This window comes from Nicotiana tabacum, chromosome 22, assembly GCF_000715075.1.
Source record: "Nicotiana tabacum cultivar K326 chromosome 22, ASM71507v2, whole genome shotgun sequence".
In the NCBI taxonomy this organism is placed as follows: Eukaryota; Viridiplantae; Streptophyta; class Magnoliopsida; order Solanales; family Solanaceae; genus Nicotiana; species Nicotiana tabacum.
In genome coordinates, this window is record NC_134101.1 from 163,396,069 (window position 1) to 163,417,791 (window position 21,723).

At 37.3% G+C, this 21,723-nt stretch overlaps 2 protein-coding genes across 5 annotated transcripts; both read left to right on the plus strand.

Annotated features, from left to right (window-relative positions):
* The first annotated feature begins 275 nt into the window (after positions 1-275).
* On the plus strand, positions 276-7,020 carry LOC107822849 (peptide chain release factor APG3, chloroplastic). Its single transcript, XM_016649421.2, has 15 exons — positions 276-583; positions 831-887; positions 1,432-1,512; positions 1,617-1,674; positions 1,814-1,917; positions 2,041-2,092; positions 2,895-2,944; positions 3,364-3,429; positions 3,520-3,684; positions 4,001-4,073; positions 4,180-4,312; positions 5,578-5,635; positions 6,065-6,112; positions 6,500-6,583; positions 6,684-7,020. The coding sequence occupies exons 1-15, from the start codon at positions 287-289 to the stop codon at positions 6,750-6,752; spliced, it is 1,395 nt and encodes a 464-aa protein (XP_016504907.2). The 5' UTR covers positions 276-286; the 3' UTR covers positions 6,753-7,020.
* Positions 7,021-8,248: 1,228 nt separating this feature from the next.
* On the plus strand, positions 8,249-14,425 carry LOC107822848 (uncharacterized). Of its 4 annotated transcripts, none has more exons than XM_016649418.2 (15): positions 8,274-8,745; positions 8,982-9,054; positions 9,382-9,403; positions 9,482-9,560; positions 9,658-9,690; positions 10,040-10,188; positions 10,318-10,474; positions 10,902-11,142; positions 11,225-11,466; positions 12,429-12,692; positions 12,765-12,875; positions 13,257-13,481; positions 13,549-13,752; positions 13,845-14,021; positions 14,109-14,425. In XM_016649418.2, exons 1-15 carry the CDS (start codon positions 8,416-8,418, stop codon positions 14,292-14,294), a joined length of 2,493 nt encoding a protein of 830 aa, XP_016504904.2. In that variant the 5' UTR covers positions 8,274-8,415; the 3' UTR covers positions 14,295-14,425. The 4 variants fall into 4 exon arrangements, with proteins under 4 accessions (XP_075099699.1, XP_075099700.1, XP_016504904.2 ...); XM_075243597.1 differs by having other exon boundaries at positions 8,315-8,426; XM_075243598.1 differs by lacking the exon at positions 9,382-9,403 and having other exon boundaries at positions 8,249-8,426; positions 8,982-9,068.
* Positions 14,426-21,723: the final 7,298 nt, after the last annotated feature.

The following is a 21,723-nucleotide window of genomic DNA, read 5'->3' on the forward strand; positions in this document are numbered from 1 at the left end:
ATAGCTGTTCACTTAATTTTTTGAATTAAAAATAACCGACGGATGTATAATATATGTTATTTCATATAATATATATATATATATATATATATATATATATATATAAAACCACATTCCCAAATATATACCGGCTAGAAAAAGTAAACATTAAATCTGGCTATCCATTTTTTAAATTCTAAATTGATCTCTCGAATTTGGATGACTTGACGTGGCACATGGATAGACACAGGTTGTTCATCTTTGAGCCCATATCCACAATTTCCAAACTTGGGCTTCGGGCTTTGCTATGCTACTAGAAGTGAGTACCTGTCCAAATGTTCGATTTCCATTTCCTTCCCCCTCGCTATATTCCCGGTTCTCTCTCGTAAATACACTACCTGTTATCCATTCAATTTTGCAGACTTGCACAGAACCACATACGTCGGAGTTAAAGAGCATGAATACTTTAGCTAACACTGGCTTTGCTGCCGGAATCTCCGCTACATCTTCGATTCAATCGCCAATACGACGTCATTGTGGAGGATTCGCTTTCGTTCGAGCTCCGCCGAATCACACCCCTTCTAGAAGAATCGTCTGCATGGCGGTCCGTACAATTTTAGGAATATCTTTCTATGATAGTCGAGAAATGAATACAACTACGTAAAACCTGAATTCGAAAATAAGCGTAATTTGAAGAATTAAAATGAAGAGTGAAAAACGAAGAACAAAAGAATAATTAGTAATACTATGAATGCTATATGCTAATTTTGACAATTCAGTTTAGTGAGTGAACATAGTAATCGTAAGTTGCTTGTTTGACCTTTCTTATGTAATCAATTTGTATATTGCAGGAACCTTATCTAATTACAAAACTTGATTCAGCTGAGAAAACGTGGAAAGAATTGTCGGTATGCTTCTTTCTGAATCTCTTTATGCTTTTTGGACATGGATGGAAAAACTGGTTTTAGACCAATTATTTAATTCAATAAACTTTGTAGTCTGTTGTTATTAATTTATTCATGCGAGTGAATGTTTTATCGAATGTGTAGGCGTTTGGTAGACTTACGCTCAGTCTGACTATAACATGGTTAGTAAAGGTTTTGTTAAATGAATCGGACGAGTGACCTGGACCTCAAGTTTGCATTTAAAGACAGTTTCGGTATTATTTGAATACATATTTAATTTACGTAAGCTGTTATGACAGGAAGAAATGGTGAATTATCTTTTTGCAATATGCAATTTTAGATAGGTCTCTTATTTGGCTGGTTCAAAGTCTAAGCCTGTAAAAAGTGTGCTCCGAACCCAGTAGCTTTATCTTAGACCCTGGACCCTAGATATATGTTTAAAAAACCCATCAAGTACAAAGAATAGATTTCTGGTCAAATTTCTCATACTTCCTTTATAATGAGGAATGCCCAGGAATTACATTTAAAACTAGTGAAACACTTTCAGGTTAAGCTTGCTGATCCGGATGTTGTCTCAAATCCAAGTGAATATCAGAAGTTGGCGCAGTCAATGGCAGAGCTAGATGAAGTACCTTACTTAACTGTCATTTTATCTCCTTTTCTTGCGTTGACCCGATACTAATGGCACTCGTTTTTTTTGTTCACACTTTTGTTGTCTGTTTTTTGAGCTAGGTCGTGTTGACATACAGGAAATTCAAGGATTGTGAGAAGCAACTGGAAGAAGCAAAAGGTTATCATCCATTTTTGTGTTTTTCAGAAGCCAAAGCAATTTTATACCATTTACTAATTCTCCCTCCATGCTTTAATTAGACTGGTGCTGTTTGTTGTAGTTTATGCATATATCTGACGGCCTCTTCTATTCCTGTCAGCTTTATCTAAAGACGCTGGAGCCGACGAGGACATGGCTGAGATGGTAGCTTCTGAAATTCAATCCTTGACGGAGCAAATCAAAGACCTAGAGGAGAAGTTTAAGGTTATTACAGTTCTTCCTTTAAAGTATTTATATTTACCTTTCTTATTTCAGTTCCCAGATAGTTCTTGTGTTTACTTCAATGCATTTTTGGGGGATTTATGTTGATATTTCTCATGATGGCAGCTAATGCTCCTTCCAAGTGACCCTCTTGATTCGAGGAATATAATGCTTGAAGGTATGTTATTCTTTTACTTTGCCTTGTCTTGGTTGGGTAGAGTTTTCTGCTCAGCGTCTTAGTTTCAGATTCATGAACTCCAAGCAACAATTAAAATTATTTGCTGGTATAAGTGATCCAGATGATAAAAAAGTCGAATATTTTTGTTGGGAACTTAAATGAACAGATGTTGAAACCATGAGGCTTTCTTGAGATATTTGGAAGTGGAACAAAATATAAGGTTACAGACTCTTAACGCCATCGTGCTAAAATTAATAAGAGTAAAGTTTTTCAAATGTGAAAAAGTGGCAAAGTTAAGCAAAAGATCTTCACATCAAATTTGAGCTGATATAAATTTTAGTCCTATCTTATGTTTGCTTAGATTGCTCGAAAAAACTTTTCCATTATAGGAGATAGCTTCATATTTTTGGGACGGAATAAAATGGCTAGTAAGTCTGAACCATGACTGGGGGAATACTTGCTATTTGCGTGTATCCTTTTAAATGGCCACATTGAGTTTCACATTATTACTCTTGCAGGATTGATGAAATCTAGTACAACTCATGTTGGTAGAATCTGGCTGTTTGCAAGTCCTCTAAAAACTGTCCAGCTTATATCCTTGGATGTGTCTTTATTGACCTCTTTAGGTTCTAGTGCATGAGTAGCTACAAATATTGAGATTTAAGGGTTAACTGGCACGTGATGTGCGTGCGCTGTATGCTGTTTAATTTTGAATTATCTCCCTCCTAACTGTTTAGTTAAGTAAATTATTTCACAAAAAGCTTTAATTTTGGGTATAGGAGTTAACTCTTCTGTCTTGCAGTCAGGGCAGGTGCTGGTGGGGATGAGGCTGGAATTTGGGCTGGTGATCTTGTAGGTACATGTTCCCTTAGTCCTTCTAAATTCTACTATATGATTGCGATACTTTTTCAAATATTGCAAAATAAATGAAGGAATAAAAGAAGAGGATTTTAATATATCTGGTCATTCAACTCTTGTTACTTGTAACATTGACATGCGTTAGACAGTACACTGTTGCCTTATGACATATGACCTTTACGGGTCCAACGTGCAATAGCTTGCTGATAGCTAAGAAAGAACATGGAATGTTCCCTATCCAGATTCACTTTTAGATGTAGAAAAGTTTAAATTGTTAAGCTAGAGTCTTTACAGTGCTATTCCATCCACCACTCTGAAAAAAGTGGTAGTTTCCTTTTCCCATATAGTGAAATGAAGAACTCAGATCTCATTGCATGGCACACTTATTTCTTCTTCGCTTTGACATCATTTAGGTGCGTATGTATGAGAAGTACAGCGAACGGAACTCTTGGAAGTTTGCTCCGATCTCATGCTCCGAGGTAAATATGTACTAAATTGTAATTGACAACTATGTTTTCATTAGGAAATATTTTCCTTCTCTGACCTATTTAACAACATCTTTTGTCAAGGCTGAAAAAGGAGGATTTAAAACATATGTGATGGAGATCAAAGGCAAGCGTGTCTATAGTAAATTAAAATATGAATCTGGTGTTCATCGAGTTCAACGTGTACCGCAAACAGAAACTCAAGGCCGTGTTCACACTTCCACTGCAACAGTTGCTATCATGCCAGAGGTTAGTTATTCACAAGTTCACTAAAAAATCTCTGCAGCTCTGCTATCTAGTCTAGCTTGATATGTTCATCTTTTTTATGTTTTGTATATCAGCAGGTTCATCCACAGATATTGTAGCGATCACATAGATTGCTGCATCATTTATATTGCCATGTATGGCCGAGTTGCTGTCGATAACCGAACTTCCATTTTTAACCAGTGTTTTCATTATGATTTTTTTATTCTTTTTTCCTTAAGTATATCTAGGTCTTTTGGGTCCCTGTTGTGTCTGCTGTTGTTGCTTTTCATTTCATCCTTGATATATTATCTGGTTTCAGGCTGATGAAGTTGATGTGGAAATCGATCCAAAGGATATAGAACTAACAACAGCACGTTCTGGTGGTGCTGGAGGTATATGATGATTCATTTTTCATGTTCTACTAAATTTCCCTAAACATGAACTTTTCTTGTACTTATTGACAGCATGTTTATATTGATACATGATTATGCTATGCAGGGCAGAATGTTAACAAGGTGGAGACTGCAGTTGATCTTTACCATAAACCAACGGGAATTAGAATATTTTGTACCGAAGAAAGGAGTCAGCTTAAAAACAAGAATCGTGCTTTCCAACTACTGAGAGCCAAATTGTGAGGAACAGCAATTCTCATATCGGGTTTTTGCTTTATGGAGTTACTGAACTTTATTATTTAAAAGATAAAAGATTAAAAAACAGAATTTCTCAACTTAGATCTAGATGAAATTAGTCATATGGATTAGGTGAGATGCCCTTGCTTATGTAGTTGACCTCCTCTGAAAGCAACTAGATAGGTTTTTCTAAGAAAATGACTTACTTCTGATATGAACATGAAGTACTGCTTTATAGATCCTATAATGAAAGGCTCTGGTGTTTGAGCTGCCCGCTATGTCTGGATCTATACTTCCAACTCTGCGGAATAGTTTGGTTTGCGTGTTTTTTTACTACTGCTTAGAGCACCTTCATTTGCTAGTCTCGCTAGTTTAAGAGTGAAGTTACAACTTTAACTGACTGCCTGTATCAGATATGCTTTTCACTAAGCATGTAGTATATGTTCTTCATATCTAGATAACGTTGTCATATATAACAGTATGAACAAAAGAAACCTGCACGATTAAGGAAGAATCTGTTAGTGTTTTGCTATGTTCTATGACAATGATAAGCACATGGCTGCTCTAGGTTTTTTGTTTCATACTCTTGACATAGGGTAACTTCTAAGTCTTCCATGCATAGGAAAAACACGCATTTATATAATGTTGTGGATCAACAAAGTTTCAGATGGGCGATAAAGGTCTATTATCATTAACGTGTGTTTTATACTATTATGCGACTAGTTTCTTTACAAATCATATGGTTTGACATTTTAATTGCTATTCTGGAAGTCTACAAGGCTATGTGTCGTCAAAATTTTGGTCACTGACTGATAGAGTCAGCGATCAATCAAGACAAGCACTGGTAAGAAAATTGTCCAAGAGTTGTTGAAACCTCTGTGTTATCCCTTTTTTGTTGATCTCCACCATTTTACAATTTTTATGATGGTCATATGCATATATGAATCTCTATATAATCTTACTCGCAAGGAAATATGGATATTCTTCATTAGTTTCAGACATGCATTATTTGTTGGTGAAGTAAAAGCAAAATCTTGCGGGTCCAAAAATTCATCGGAATAACTGTCTAGGCTGAAGAGCCACGAACAGTCTATATCCTTCTACATACACATCATCTTTATACATTGGCCCATTCTTGTTATTTCATTCCATGTATGCTATTTCTTTACACTAACACAAGGTGATATTTATGTATATTTACTATGTTCTTGACTTTATGCAATTACTATTATATCTACGCAGAATAAGACTTGTGATATTCTTCCAGGTATGAGATTAAGTTAAGGGAGCAGCAGGAATCGATAAGAAACCAGAGAAAATTACAGGTAAGATGACCAAGCCTTCAAATCGTTGAACTCGTATAACCAAAATGCAGTAGGAAGGGATGAAATCAAATCGACATGCTTGATGACATTTTAAGTTTTTCTTTTAAATGATCTTATCTGAAATGATATCCATACGGACCATACCTATATGTCCAAGTGCAAGTAGCTTATGTATATCTACCTGCTGATCGTCTAATATATATACCTTCACTAGTGCAAACCTTTTTCATATTGATATGGTAATGTCTGTGAAAGATAAATAAATGTCCTAGTTGTTTCCTGGGGTAATGTAACATAAACAAGTTGATACAACATTTTTGACACGGTCAGTTTTAAGCCTTATGATCTCCTATTTCTTCTATTAGATTAAGGAGCACGAGGACATCTTGTCAATTTTCCTGATTAGACTGTTTACGTTTACAATGACAGGTAGGTACTGGTGCTCGGTCAGAAAAAATTCGGACATACAACTACAAGGTAAATAAGCCATAATGCCTTGAACTGGAGAGAATGTTTTACTGCAAAAGAAACTTTTGACATCCAATTAATGATTATGATAGTATAATAATCCCACCACTCTCTTGAACTGCAATTCTGGTTCGCAGAAACATGTAGTTTTACTGAATATGGAAACTTCGAACTTTGTGTTTTTTTTTTTTTTGTGCGTGTGTGTGTGTGTGGGGGGGGGGGGGGCTGTAAAAATTTGTGTTTTTCCTGATTATTGTTTAAGTTATGGTATAAATGAAGCATCTCGTGTTTCTGCATTCTGGATAAACTGACTGGTTTTCTAAAATTTCTTTTTGATTACCCACCCTTACATCTCACTTTTCCATCATTGTGATCTATTTTATCTGATGTTCACAGGACAATAGGGTCACTGATCATCGGCTAAAAATTAACTTTGAGCTTACGTCGTTTCTTGAGGGTGACATTGAGACAGCTGTTCAGGTATATTACTTTTGCAAATTAGCTATTAGCATCCCTTCTTTGTGGGGGAGGGGGTAAGATTTGCCATTAAGACACTCGTGCTAATTTCGTCTTTGTGCAGTCTTGTTCTACTATGGAACAACAGGAGTTACTGCAAGAACTTGCGGAATCTGTCAGTACGCCTGCTTGACAATTTGTAACCTTTGTTTTTGCAAGAAGCTCTATTTCTTCCTTCGTAGAACACTTATCGCGGATCAGCATTGTTTAAATGTACCATACGAGTATCATTCTTGTTAGAATTGTTGTCAATCTAGGATTAGTACAAACGGAATGAGGAAATCTAGTGCTAAGTCTAGGAGCTCTGTCAGATCGCCGTTTTAGGATCTTAGCTTCTAAAAGTTACAGAACACTTCAACAATGAGTTCATTATTGAAAATTAATACTTGTGCATATTTCCCTCATCTTTAAAGCTGATGATTCCGGGATTTGTTTTTTTTTCTTCTTTCCCTTTTTATCATCTGCTGATAATACAAGCGTGGTTCTGTTCTATTTCATAACATTCTTAAAAATTACAGTCCCATTCGTATGCAATAAAAGGATCCATTTGCAATCAAATATATTGATTCAATTAATCTATTAATTCACCCTTACCTGATTTTTGTGTTTGTTTAATCGTACGACTTAAAACAAGCACCTAGAAACCAAACATACCCAAGTCAGGAATTGGCTAAATTATTTATAGGATATTTAACAATCACTTGAAAGGAAAGAGATTGGTCTCATACCATAAAAATTGAGTAACAAACAATGAGATTCCCCTTCACCTTGGTTACCCTGTCATGTTTTGTATCTTCGTTTTTCATTGAAAAGAAACAAATGATACGACTGTGCGCGACAGAAAGAAAAGTGTTCCAATCACCTTGATTTATGTATTATTAATATGGCTCACAGTAAAAGCAGATTAATCAAAAAAAATTGAAGTTAGTTTAAAAGTGAGAATATCATAAATTTATTTAGTGAAACTGATTTAAATATTAGAAATTTACGAAATGGTTTTGACGATCCGAAAAGATAGAACTTAATTCTATAATTTAGTTATTTAAATGAACCTCGTTTCCGAATATCAAATTGGAATTTCCCAGGAAAAAAGATCAACACTCTAATTTGGATGATTTTGTGACGACCCTATCTTATCCTATTTTAAATACCACAATTCTCCTGTTCGACAAAAGTAACAGAAAAAATAAGCTAAGCATCATTTGTTTGGTTAGCCTTTACCTGACCAACTACCTAATACTACGCAGACTCATCAAACAACGCTTTTTAGTTTTTTTTTTCCAGAATTTGACCCGAACCACTTTAATTTGTTCTCAACTCTTCTCACCTCCTAGGTGAGACAAGCTACCTTTAGCTAGGAACCGTTGTTTAAACTTTCTTCATCACAATTTATATTAATGTAATGTTTCAGAAGTCGTAGTTTTTTATTTGACTACCATTTGATTATTTTTCTAAATATTTTACTTTTTATAGCAATAAAATTAACAAACCAGTTTCTGGACTCAAACAAAAAATAAGATACCACATTCATATTATGAATGTCAGTAACATTTTTATTACCACATTCTTGTGGTATCTAATATCTTCTAAATTTTTCTCTAGTTAAATTATTACTATCATATTTTTATGAAACAGAAATTCTTTTCTCAAAAGAAAAAGAAAGACAGAGATGGAAAGAGTAGCACGGTACTCATTTGGAAACTGGGCGTTTGCACCGTTGCCGCAGGTTTGTTCTGGAGCGGCCACGTGGTAAACTGGCAGGTCAATCACCAAAGCACTCTCCCTCGATCTTCCAAATGGCATGGAGGTTCGCATTCGCACCACCTCTTCAACCTTGTCTCCTCACTATAAATATAAAATTCAACCCCCAAAACTCCTTTTCCATTTTTGGCAAATCTCTCAAATCTTCTATGCTCAAGAGACTCCTAATTTCTTCCTCATCTCGCTACTGCTTCTCCAAAAAACCCATCAAATTCCACTTGCATCCCTTTTTTCGTCGGCCCATTCACTCTCTGAGTGTTCTTGCCATGGCTGAACAATCCTCATCCAGCAGTTCTTCCCATAAGCATAACAATCGTCTTACCTCTGAACATAGTCCTTATCTTCTTCAGCACGCCCATAATCCGGTATTCAATAATATTACTACTACTACTTTTTAAATTTCGAGGACTAATAAAAATTGTCGAACATTGATGAATCCCCAAATTTATATTGGGATTTTGGATTGAGGTGTAGTTGATAGTGAGAGTCTGGGGGCTGTTTGATGGAATGTTTAATTTTGTTATTAAACCAAAAGAGGAAGAAAAAGCTTATGCGTTTCTATTCTCTGCACTAACTTTGTTACTTTGTTCATGATGGGAAGGTTGATTGGTATCCATGGGGTGAGGAGGCCTTTGCTGAAGCTCGCAAAAGAGATGTCCCAATCTTTTTGTCAAGTCAGTAACGTTTTGTTTTTCATTATATTACTCACTGTCCCATTTTATGTGGCATACTTTACATTTTAGTCTGTCCCAAACAGAATGTCAATTCTTTTAGACCTTAAGTTCTGAAAGTCTTTCTGTTTTTCTTAATCGCTGCACCACTCAAACATGCCACATAAAAAATTTAAGGAGGCAGCTTTTGTGATTTTTCCTGTACCCCTTTTACTCTCTTGGAGTTATTCCAAATGATTCAATTATGATTTCCTAAAAGCTAATATTGAAATCTTTTCATGCTGTGTTTTGGTCATGGATCATGTGGTGCTTGCCATGTCACGTTTCAAGTTGGTTACAGCACGTGTCATTGGTAAGTTTTTGTTTTTTTTACCTGGAGAGTTTCTAGAAATTAATATAGTGGAAGACTAATGCTTTATTAATTGATAAGGTGTCATGTCATGGAAGTTGAATCTTTTGAAGATGAAGAGGTGGCCAAATTGCTAAACGATTGGTTCGTTAGCATCAAGGTGAATCTGACAGTTTATTCAAGCTAACTTATTGTTCTGCATTTAGCTAGTTGTCTATAATCTTCCAACTAATCAACATTACCTTGTATGTGTACAGGTTGATAGAGAGGAGCGTCCAGATGTTGACAAGGTAAAAAGTCTCATTGGATTATGCTCTAGTTGATCGCTTTTCTAGTTGATTCTATTGGATTACATTTGTTCCATTCAACTTGCATTGCTATTTGACGTATGCTATTGTATTTTGGTTATTGGTTACACTCAGCGTTGCTCTTGGTGTTCTTTGATTATCCTCGTTGATAGTATCTTATACTTTGCAAATAAGTTGCTATCATCACTTTCTTGCCTCTGGTTATGTGATGAACAAAGTACGCGCACTGAATTTGGTTGACTACTATTAGTTCCTTAATGATTGTTCGATTTTTAATGTCCAAAGGTGATGCTATCCGCAATGAGTGGCCTAATTTTTGTTCTAATCTCAGGTGTACATGACATATGTGCAAGCTTTATATGGTGGTGGCGGTTGGCCACTAAACGTTTTTCTTTCACCTGATTTGAAGCCCTTGATGGGTGGGACTTATTTTCCTCCAGAAGACAACTATGGAAGGCCAGGATTTAAAACTATACTCAGGTGTGCACATTCTCTACTTTCAGATTAAGCTGTTCAACATGAACTTGTGCTGCACTTTAAATATAAATGGAATTCTTTTTAAGCTCAAAGTTCTGAGAATATTTCCTGTATGCTTATCATCATGCTTAGGAAAGTGACGGAAGCGTGGAACAGCAAGAGAGATATGCTTGTCCAGAGTGGATCCTTTGCAATAGAACAATTATCAGAGGCAATGGCGGCAGTTGCAACATCAAATAAGCTTTCAGATGAGGTTCCGGAAACTGCACTGCGTAAATGTGCTGATCATGTGAGATTTTCCGTGAATACATAGCCGAGTTGTCTTTTGTATGTGGTGGCAACCTGACTGTTTGGAGTTACTTACAAGAAAAGCCACATTTGATGCTTGAGAGAGACCTATTGCATCCTCCTGTCTCTTCTTTGTTGCTACTATCCTTATTATTTTGAAGTACTTCAGAATTCTTCAGCTTCTCATGATAGATATTGCGCCTTTTTCTCTATGGTAATTGACCATTGAGAAAAGGGGCAATATATATCATGAGAAGCTGACCCGCAAACCTCAGGGTAGTGCTGAGTCTCTGTCTAACTTGATAATTTGACATCTTTGCTTGTTCCTGAAATTTGACCATCTGAATGCTACTCTTAAGGATTAATTAGTATGTGATATTGTTATGATGTGGTCTAACATCCACATGTCTCCCCTGCATTTGCTGCAGCTAGGAGAAAGCTACGATTCAAAATATGGTGGTTTTGGTTCTGCACCCAAATTTCCAAGGCCAGTTGAGATGCAGTTGATGCTTTACAGCTCAAAGAGGTCTGGGGAGACTGGAAAATCAGGTGAAGCCAAGAATGCTCTAGATATGGTCTTGTTCACTTTAGAATGCATGGCGAGGGGTGGTATCCATGATCATGTTGGAGGTGGTTTTCACAGATACAGCGTGGATGAATGCTGGCATGGTGAGCTGAATTATTATGTATGCATTGTGATATAAATTTTAATTCTCGTTCAATTGATGCGTTCTTTTTCTGCTTCTTGCAGTTCCACATTTCGAGAAAATGTTATATGATCAGGGTCAACTTTGTAATGTGTATCTCGATGCTTTTTGTATCACAAAGGATGTGTTTTATTCAAGTTTGTCTCGTGATATCCTTGACTACTTGAGGAGGGATATGATTGGTCCAAATGGTGAAATATTTTCGGCTGAGGATGCTGATAGTTATGAATCTGAAGGTGCGTCACGGAAAAAGGAGGGTGCTTTCTATGTCTGGACTAGTACCGAGGTACTTATCACTGTTGTTTTTACTGTCAAATGTTTGAATAGGTATCGTTTCTGTTTTGTTGTTTGAAGTTCGAGTATTGAGACATGTATGAATCAGCAATTGCTGGCTAACATCTGGAATGGATAGACTGGTCAGGTGGTTGTTGCTCCGAACACATGCCTCAGATGCTGTTGGCAATTGGCCTCCAGCTTATAATGTCTTGATATTTCGCTCTACACCATGCTCATTTAGTGTTGCAAATCTTTAAAGGTTGGAGAAAGCTCAGATATGCTTTTGGCAAATGACAGTATGGTTGATATGGTATAGCAATTTAGAAGTCAGCTTGACTCATAAAGTGGGACATTGAATTATAACTTAAAATCGGAGTTGCTCAATAAATTTGGTTTCTTCAAGTAAGCTGGACTAATCAGTTTCCAATGGAAATTTATATGCATCATTTTTTGATTATCCACTGGAAGTGTCTGAAACAAAATGGTTTGGAGGATCGACAAGCCAGCCTTCTTGTAAGGTGCAGATTGGACAAATCAAATTTTTATGCCAAGCTCAGCTAAATCTAGATTTTACAGATCCTGTTTTCTAACTAAATTTCAAATTAAGTAGTCCCACCAAGTAGCTCTTCTGACCAAATAGGTTACATAAACGCTATTATATTCTCAGCTGCTGCTATGGAAGGTGTCATCAACTTCAAAAACAGTCTAGTCCTTAAACATGTTAAAACTGTTGGATCAATGCTTAGCCCAATCCACATATAGGAAGCCAGTCTTAGCAAGCATTATAGCCTTGTAAGACATGGTTCCATGCATATCTGATTAGTAAAACAAAATATAGGAGGAAAACATTTACTTTGCGACACAATCAAATAGGATAAAAAGAGGAAAACAGAAAATACCTACCGAGAAAGCTACTTGTTTGACACGATTTTCTGCCCAGCATTGAGCTTGAGTGCATTGATTTTTATGAAGGTTGACGACATAGTTGGCGAGCATGCAACGCTTGTCAAGGATCACTATTATGTGAAACCCTCAGGTAACTGTGATCTTTCAAGGAGGAGTGATCCACATAATGAATTCAAGGGCAAAAACGTGCTAATAGAAAGAAGTAGTACCTCTGCGATGGCATCAAAACATGCTTCGCCTGTCGAGCAGTATCTTGATATCCTGGGGAACGCTCGGCAGAGACTCTTTGACGTGCGGTCGGAACGTCCCCGACCACATCTGGATGATAAGGTATATTTCTTTTTCGCAGATGTGTTTACTATTCTCATTATGTTCAGTGCGATAACTGATCTATTCTTGTAGGTTATTGTATCATGGAATGGCCTAGTGATTTCATCTCTTGCTAGAGCGTCAAAAATTCTCAAGGGAGAACCGGAGGGAACAAGGTTCTACTTCCCTGTGACAGGCACCAATGTAAGATTTCAGAGCCATCTTTGACTTTAAGAAATGGGTTAGTCACTTAGTCTCATAAATGCGTGGCACTGTACTTTCTCAGCAGGCATGTGTAAAACTGGTAGTAGTAAAATCTTTGTTAAGCAGTTGAAATTTCAGTTTGTTTAATGAAAATATTGATACTCATTGTCCTCCAAGGTTCTATATGCCTCTGAAACCAGGATCTTTGGTGCATTACTGGATTGATACCTATGTCTTTTGGTTAACTTTTATTTGTTATAAACTCTCATTTTTGCAAAGCATTTTGACACATTTAGTTAACTTACGTCTTAGATCAGGTACTGTTGGTAGGGTTGCCTTCTCTGTTGACTGCTTAAATTTGTTTCTGCTCATCATTTTCAGCCCAAGGAGTACATGGATGTCGCTGAGAAAGCAGCATATTTTATCAGGAATAACCTTTATAATCAACAGACACGCAGGCTGCAGCATAGCTTTAGGAATGGTCCTTCCAAAGCACCTGGATTTCTAGATGATTATGCATTTCTGATATCAGGTCTACTGGATCTTTACGAGTTCGGTGGTTCAGTCTTCTGGTTGGGTTGGGCACTCGAACTTCAGGAGACCCAAGTAAGAAATTTTTTGATCTTTCAGTCAATAGGACAAGTTCTTATTACTGTTAAACTATTTCTTGCAGGATGAGTTATTTCTCGACAAAGCTGGAGGAGGTTACTTCAGCACAACTGGTGAAGATCCTTCTGTTCTTCTTCGTGTGAAAGAAGATCATGATGCAGCGGAGCCTTCAGGGAATTCTGTTTCAGTGATTAATCTAGTGAGATTGGCCTCTATGGTTGCTGGTGACAAATCCAAACATTACAGAGAGACTGCAGAACATGTTCTGGTGTGCCTTTTGCCTTGAACTTTCTGCGTTTGATGTTGATTGTATGATCCGTGTATTTTTGCCAGTAAATTTGTAACTTATGCATTTGATAGGCGGTTTTCGAGAAGAGGTTGAAAGATGCAGCTGTCGCTGTGCCACTGATGTGCTGTGCAGCAGACATGCTGGCTTTTCCTGCTAGAAAGCAGGTAGTTTTAGTTGGAGTGAAATCATCTGAGGAGTTCGAAAACATGGTTGCTGCTGCTCATGCAGCATACGATCTTAACAAGACGGTAAGTACTTTCCGTGCATGAGCTAAACCTTCATATCAGATTGTACGTTGATGAAATTTGCTTCTTACTAGTACTGATTCTAAATAGGTTGTTCACATCGATCCAACCGATGCGGAGGAGATGAGATTTTGGGAAGAAACTAACGGAAATATTGCTTTGATGGCGAAAAACAATGCTGCTGCTGACAAACTAATTGCCCTTGTTTGTCAAAACTTCACATGTAGCCCTCCAGTCAGTGACCCGAAATCTCTTGAATCATTGCTCTCCCAGTAAATACTAAAAGCTTTAATTAAGAGTAGTTCAATAGTATGTACATAGAGTTGCCACCAGCAACTAGAGAAACTGAAATTACTTGTTTGCCTGAATTATCTGTTACAATAAGGTTCTGCTATGGTTTTCTTGAACCAAGTGTCCTATAGTTCATTAGCTTTGGCTAAGGGTTAGTTCACAGATACGTGTACATAAGAAATCAGATACTGAGATCATATGTTAATTTAATGAGTGGGGTCTGGTGTGGTGGTTCTTTTTTCTTGTTAGTAAACACTTGGGGGCGTTTGGTATGAGGTATAAGGGGTGGTATAAAAATTTAATACCATTTTAATACTCGGTTTGGTTAGCAAATCAGGTATAAGTTATCCCGGTGTGTTAATTTTAACACCGGGATAACTTATACCTTATAGAGGATGGGATAATTAGCACCGGTATAAATTATACCTTCTTCTTAGAAATTATACAATTGTCATTTTTAATACAACATATCAAACAGTGAATAAACAACAATTTCAGCATAACTAATCCCATCATAATTTATCCCAACATAACTTATACCAGCATAAGCTTTATTCCAACCAAACAACCCCCAAGTTGTCGGGTACTGCAATATTTTTCCATTGGTAGTGCTAGAGAGGAGTATTAAGTTTGTAACTATAAGACTTGTTGAAGTAAATATTAAGAGTTTATGTCTATTAAATAGTTTTACATTGTGATACCCTATTTTAATCAAATTGAATCGTCATCTTGTTTATTATCAGCTTTTTCAAATATGTAAATGCTTATTTATAGAATTAGTTTCAATACTTGCAATAATTTTTTCTCCGCTTAATGTTTATTAGTTTCAATCAACTAAACTAAGAGTTGCACCAAACAATCTCCAGGTTATGTGTACGGATTAACTAAATGGAATAATATCTATTTGCCTTTTACCTTTTTGTACATTAATTTTGGATTTGCTATGCGTTGTCGTTTTCGGGAGCGCGAAATGATATTTCTTTTTTACGGTCCTACTTGTATGGAATACTTCGGAACACAAGCCACGAAATAATTTACTTGGTTTTATCATGTTTGGATATGTGTTTGGGGAGATCCCATGTAAAACTTTTTTGGTATACACTAGGACTCTATCTGCTATATATTGGTGGAAATGATACTAGGTAATCACTTTTAAGTATGCTGTTTAAAATATATTCACATTTTATAATGTATTAAGCTAATTTCGCTTAAAGTTCAGGATACGACGTTCTAGAGTTTAAACCTCGAAATTCAAACTTCAGGACATTGTGTCTTAAAGTTTGAAAATTGTGTTCAAAAATTCGAATTTTATAACTAAGTCTTGAACTTTCAAATTCAGGATACTTAGTGTTGCATTTTGGATGAATTGGCTAATCTCTAAATACATTGTAAATTATGGATATATTTTATATAGCGCAAAAGTGGCTATTGCTGCACTTCGTGCTATATATTGTAATGGCTCGAAGCAACTTTAACTTGTAACTCTTTCCCTCTAAATATTCAAAATTGAGTTATGGTTATGGTTACTTAGAAGCTGGAAAAATGTAATTTTAACTATTTGGTTGTTAAGTACATGTTCACAAGCAAATACTTGTGTATTTATGGTTTATATGGGAAAAGAAGTTGTCATATTTGATAGTTGTATATAATGTGTGTCTATATCATGTTAGATAGACAAGTTAGAGAAAACAATTAAACGCCAGAAGAATTAAATTATGGAAAAAAAATGCTCCATGATGTAATGTTTTGGGTAATTTTGAGAGAGCGAGAGGGGACAACTTTCCAAAGTCCCGAGAAAATTACCCTAAACATGAATATTCTACAGTTATATTTAATTTATTTATTGGTACAAAGATGAAATTTCACATCGTATAATTAAGAATAGCCTATATTTTTCTTTTTATAATTGGCATTTTCTGTAATGTAGTAACACCATTTGATGTATCATGTAAATCAATAAGAATACCAAATTTATCAGAAAATAAAAAAGAAAGAACTTGAGCAGTTTCATGTTTGAAGTAGCTGTGGGTCTAGGATATAACTAGCTCAAATAATCTAGACTCAATTTCTCTGGACTACGATGATTTTGAAGAGGTATAATAATCACTAAGTAAAGTTGTGGGGTTTCTTTTACTGAAGGCTGAATACATAGACAACCCCTTAAACTTGTCTTTTTTTTTTTTTCCTTCCATCTAGACACTTAAACTAACTCCATGACCTATTGAGCCCTCCATCTTTATACAAATTGAGCCTATCAGACATAAAAAGCTAGAAAACAAGATGCGTGTAGTTCACAGTCATGTGATGTGGCAAAGAGCCAATGCAAATTGGACATGTAGATCTTTCCAAAAATATAAAAAGAAATATTTTTTTAATTGTTGAACAAAAAAGAGAAAGCAACTCTATTTTTTTCCACTGTACTCCCCTGTCCATTTTCCTATTCCAGAAAATTAGTTGTTCCCAAATCTTAATTACTTATAGCTTATTATGTTAGTTTATGATTTTTTTTCTCTGTTGGTCTTCTTTCCCCATACGGATTTCCCTTCTTTTTTTTAAGACTTTCCTCCGTTAGACCAGATCGGAGATCATCTCCGCCGGGATCGCCTAGTGTCATCCATCGAATTATAGCCAAGTTCTATAGATTCTGGAGATATGAAGTATCAAACGACTAATTAAGAAAAACGTTTCTTGGTCTACTTATAATGGAAGAGTGGCATTTTGGGAATAAACCAACAGACCTCACATCACTAGCCCTAACTAGAACAACAACAATTACGAAAATAAAAAGTGTGATTATCTGAAAATTCTTCTTTCTAAGTTGGGTGCATTTTTCTTTATTTATTGCTGGATGTATTCTTGGACTTCTCTATGCAATTTTGTGTGTTGGGTTTCTGTTTGTCTGTATGGTTTGGTTAAGTTATGGTACTGAAGAGAGAGAGGCCATATCCATGGTGGTTTGTAAGTTTTGAGAGAATTTTTCGTTTTTCAGTAAAAGAAACTGAGAGCAATAAGAGAAAAATCAATGGTGATATTCGAGTAGGAAATGGGACGGGGAAATCTGGTTGTGAAAAGGGAGATCAAGAAGGTGACCAGATTGGTTTTTTGAAAGACGAATTGGAGTTTTTCTGTAAATAGTGAGGGGAAGTGTCGTGAGGTGTGAGATAATGGCGTATGGCTTGATTGGTGAAGAAGAAGACTAGTTCAGTTCTCTTTTCTAACTGGTTCACGCACTCAGATTAGATAAGATTCACCCTTTCAGCCATGTCAGCTTCTAGTGTCTAATAGACACAGTTAGAATTGAGATGAAGTGCTCAATAAGTCATAGGGTCAGTTAAAGTGCCTAGATGAAAAAAAGGGACAAGTTTAAGGGGCTGCCTATGTATTCAGCCAACAAATTAAACACATGAGTCTCTAAGAATTGGCATATCAGATGTCAAAAACATCGTTTTCTTATGGATTTGAAGGTCTTGGGGCGCTATAAATTTTAATAACTATATAGAGAGAGTGGAGATTCGACATGTCTGCTTCCATGTCAATAATTTCGAAAATGAGGGTATATTAGACTTTTCACTTTGTAACGACTCAGCCGGTCGTTTCATGAGTTACCATTTCGTTTCCCCCATTTATGCTTCTTTATGTATTGTTCAGCTTCATTTCATCGTATCGTGTCAGTTGGTTTGGGTTTGGATGTAGTTTCGGAGTGTTATGAGACACTTAGTCTCTTAAGTTGGCCTTTTAGTTGAAAAATCAATCGGAAGATGACTTGTGTGTAAACGATCTCGAAATTTGATTTTTATGGTTCGGATAACTTCGTTAGGTGATTTGGGACTAAGGAGCATGTTCAGAATGTAATTTGGAGGTCCGTGGTAGATTTAGGCTTGAATTGGCGAAATTGAAATTTTGGTGTTTTCCGATTGGTAGTGGAAATTTCAATATCGGGGTCAGAATGAAATTTTGGAAATTGAAATAGGTCCGTTGTATCATTTGTGACATGTGTGCAAAATTTCAGGTCATTCGGACGAGGTTTGATAGACTTTTTGATCATTTGCGGGATGCGTAAGTTTTGGAAACCTTAGGCGTGAATCTGAGGGTGTTTTAATGATGCGATGTTATTTTAAGTGTTCCGAAGATTGGTGTAAGTTTGAATAGTGGAATATGACTTGTTCGTACTTTTGGTTGAGGTCCCGAGGGCCTCGGGGTGATTTCGGATGATTATCGGAAAGTTGGAAGTTAGAGTTTGCAGCTGAAGCTGCTGAGTTTCTGTCATAACTGCACCTGCGGATTGGGGACCGCAGGTGCGAGATCGTAGAGCGTTAGATCAGCCGTAGATGCGGCCATATAAGAGAAGGCCAGAAGTCGTAGGTGCGAATAGATGGGCGCAGGTGCGGTCCCAGGACATTAAGTGGAAACCGCAGATGAGGTTGGTTAGACCACAGAAGCGGTACCACAGAAGCATGAAAAGGACCGCATGTGAGGAATCCCTGGGTCAGAAATTATATAAGCTCTCCTTCGCGAATTTGGGTTGTTTTCCACCATTTTTATCCGGAGTTGAAGCTTTTTGGAGGGTTTTGAAGAGGGAATCAAAGGGGGTTCCATTGAGGTGAGTTTCTTGAATCTAAAACTCGATTCTATGTTGATTTTAAGTTGTTTAAGCATGAAATTTATGAGATTAAGGGTGAAAAATTGGGGAAGTTAGGGCTTGAAATTGGAGAGGTAAAATTGGGGATTTGAGGGACCAATTGAGGTCCGATTTTTGATGTTCTTGGTATGTATGGACTCATGGGAGGATAAAGATTCTATTGATGTAATTTTTATCGGATTCCGAGACGTGGGTTCGGGGGTCGAGTTTGACCAATTTCGGGATTCTTGATATAATTTGATTATTTTCGCATGGGCTTCATTTCCTTAGCATATATTGATGTTATGATTCTGATATTGGATAGATTCGACGCGAGTTGAGGCCGAGTCGAGAGGCAAGGGCGCCGCGGAATAGTATTTCATCTGGTTTGAGGTAAGTAACGATTGTAAATCTAGACCTGAGGGTATGAAACCCCGGAATTTTGTAATTTTTTGATAAATGAGGTGACACACATGCTAGGTGACGGGCGTGTGGGCGTACTCCCGCATGGATTGTGACTTGGTCTGTCCCGTGGCGATTGTATAGTTGCATATTTTGATATATTGTATATGATATCCATGTGTTTTAGAAATTGATTTGTTAACTTGGGCCGAATGCCATGTTTGGGGCCTTTGTGCCGAACTGTTTAAACCTTTAGGGGTATTTTACTACTTCCCTCACACTGATTTGATTTGAAAGCATATCCTCAGTCATGTTTTACCTGTTTATTGTTTAATACGGTTTCATCACTCTACTTCTTAATATATGAAAACTGTTTGGGTTGAGTTTCCCTGATTTTCACTGATATGCCCGGGTGGCAGTGAGGTTAATGACTGAGAGAGATTAAGGACCTAATGGTGAGGATTATATAAATATTATGGATCAGGCTGCACGCCGCAACGATGTTATATATATATTATGGATCGGGCTGCATGCCGCAGCGATATTTATATGGATCGGGCTTCATGACGCATTGACATATATTGGATCGAGCTGCGTGCCGCAGCGATATGACGCTTGGGCTATAGGAGCCCCTCTGGAGTCTGTACACTCCCAATGAGCGTAGTCGACTATATATTATGGATTGGGCTGCATGTCGCAGCGGTTATTATTATTATTATTGTGAGATATCTATTAAGCCAGAGTACTGAGTGTGAGTACGGAGTGACGAGAGCTGAGTCACGAGTGACTGAAAGGCTTGCCCGAGAGGCTATACTTATGAGTGATTCCTTGCCCGAGGGGCTTGTTTATGACATTTTGCTGCTTTTACTCTTCTTTTATATTGAGCCTCTATTGAAAAGTGTTGAATAAATGCCTTAAAGGATTTTAATTGAAACTGGAGTTTTACGAGATAATTGGTTATAGAACTGTAGATTTTTTATTTGATATTTCTGTGGAGATTTCTTGATAAGTATGCAAATGATTTTAAAATGCTCGTCACTACACTCAGACTTTATTTACTTTAGTTACTTACTAAGTTGGCATACGCACGTTACTCACTGCACCTTGTGTGCAGATGCAGGTGCCTGAGCATCAGAGTGAGAACTTCCAGCACTCTCAGAGTCTTATCCGAAGATCGCAAGATAGCTGCACGGCGTTCGCAGCGCTGCCTTTCTCCTTCCTATCTTAGTACAGACAGTTTTGGGTTGCATTTAGAGGCTCATGACTAGTGACACCAGATTCGGACTGTGTTAGTGTATTTTCATACTGGTTTTCGCATATTTCTGTTGATATATATATATATATATATATATATATATATATATATATATATATATATATATATATATATATATCTATTGCATATGAAAGATTTGAGACTTAACCTGTTTTGGAAAAATGAATTTATAAAAAAAGTTCGATGTGGTAAAAGTTTAATTGGCTTGCCTAGTACTGTGATAGGTGCCATCACGATCGGTGTGGTTTGGGGTCATGACAATTGGTATTAGAGCCTAGGTTACATAGGTCTCACGGGTCATGAGCTGGTTTAGTAGAGTCTCGCGGATCTGTACAAAGACGTCTGTACTTATCCTCGGGAGGCTATAGAACCTTTAAGAAAAACTTCACATTCTTGAAATTTCTGTCGCGCGAATTTGTTGATTCTAGTACTAAACTTCTGTTATTCTATTCTCTCATAGATAGTGAGGACACGTGCTACCAGTCAGGAAGGACGACCACCAGTACCACCAGTTGGGTCCACTAGGGGCCGAGGACGCGGTCGAGGCCGTGGTAGGGGCAGGGGTGTAGCCCGCACAACAGCTAGAGCAGAACCTGCAGATCCACCAGCCGCCCTAGTTCATGATCAGGTCCCAGTTGGGGATGCTCCAGCAGCACCAGCTCAGGCATCGGCTGTACCTAGTGTGATTCCAGACCTTCAGGATGCCCTAGCTCAGATTCTATCAGTATGCACTGGCCTGTCTCAGGCGGTCTCACTTACTTTGGCCGCATCTAATTCTCAGGCCGGAGAGGCACTCAAACTCCCGTTGCTCGCACCTGAGCAGGTTGTGTAGGGACTTCAGGCACCGGGGGCACCTCTAGTCTAGTCGGTTGCACCAGCCCAAGATTATGTGGTACCAGTTATGTCTGACGACGAGCAGTGTCGATTGGAGAGATTTGGTAGACTACAACCTCCGACTTTCAGTGGTACAGAGGGAGAGAATGCCCAGGGTTTCTTAGACAAGTGTTAGAGGATTCTTTGTACAGCAGGTATTCTGTAGACAGTGGGGTCGCATTTACTACCTTTTAGTTTTCTGGAGCTGCTTTTACTTGGTGGCAGGCATATGAGAGGCGTAGGCC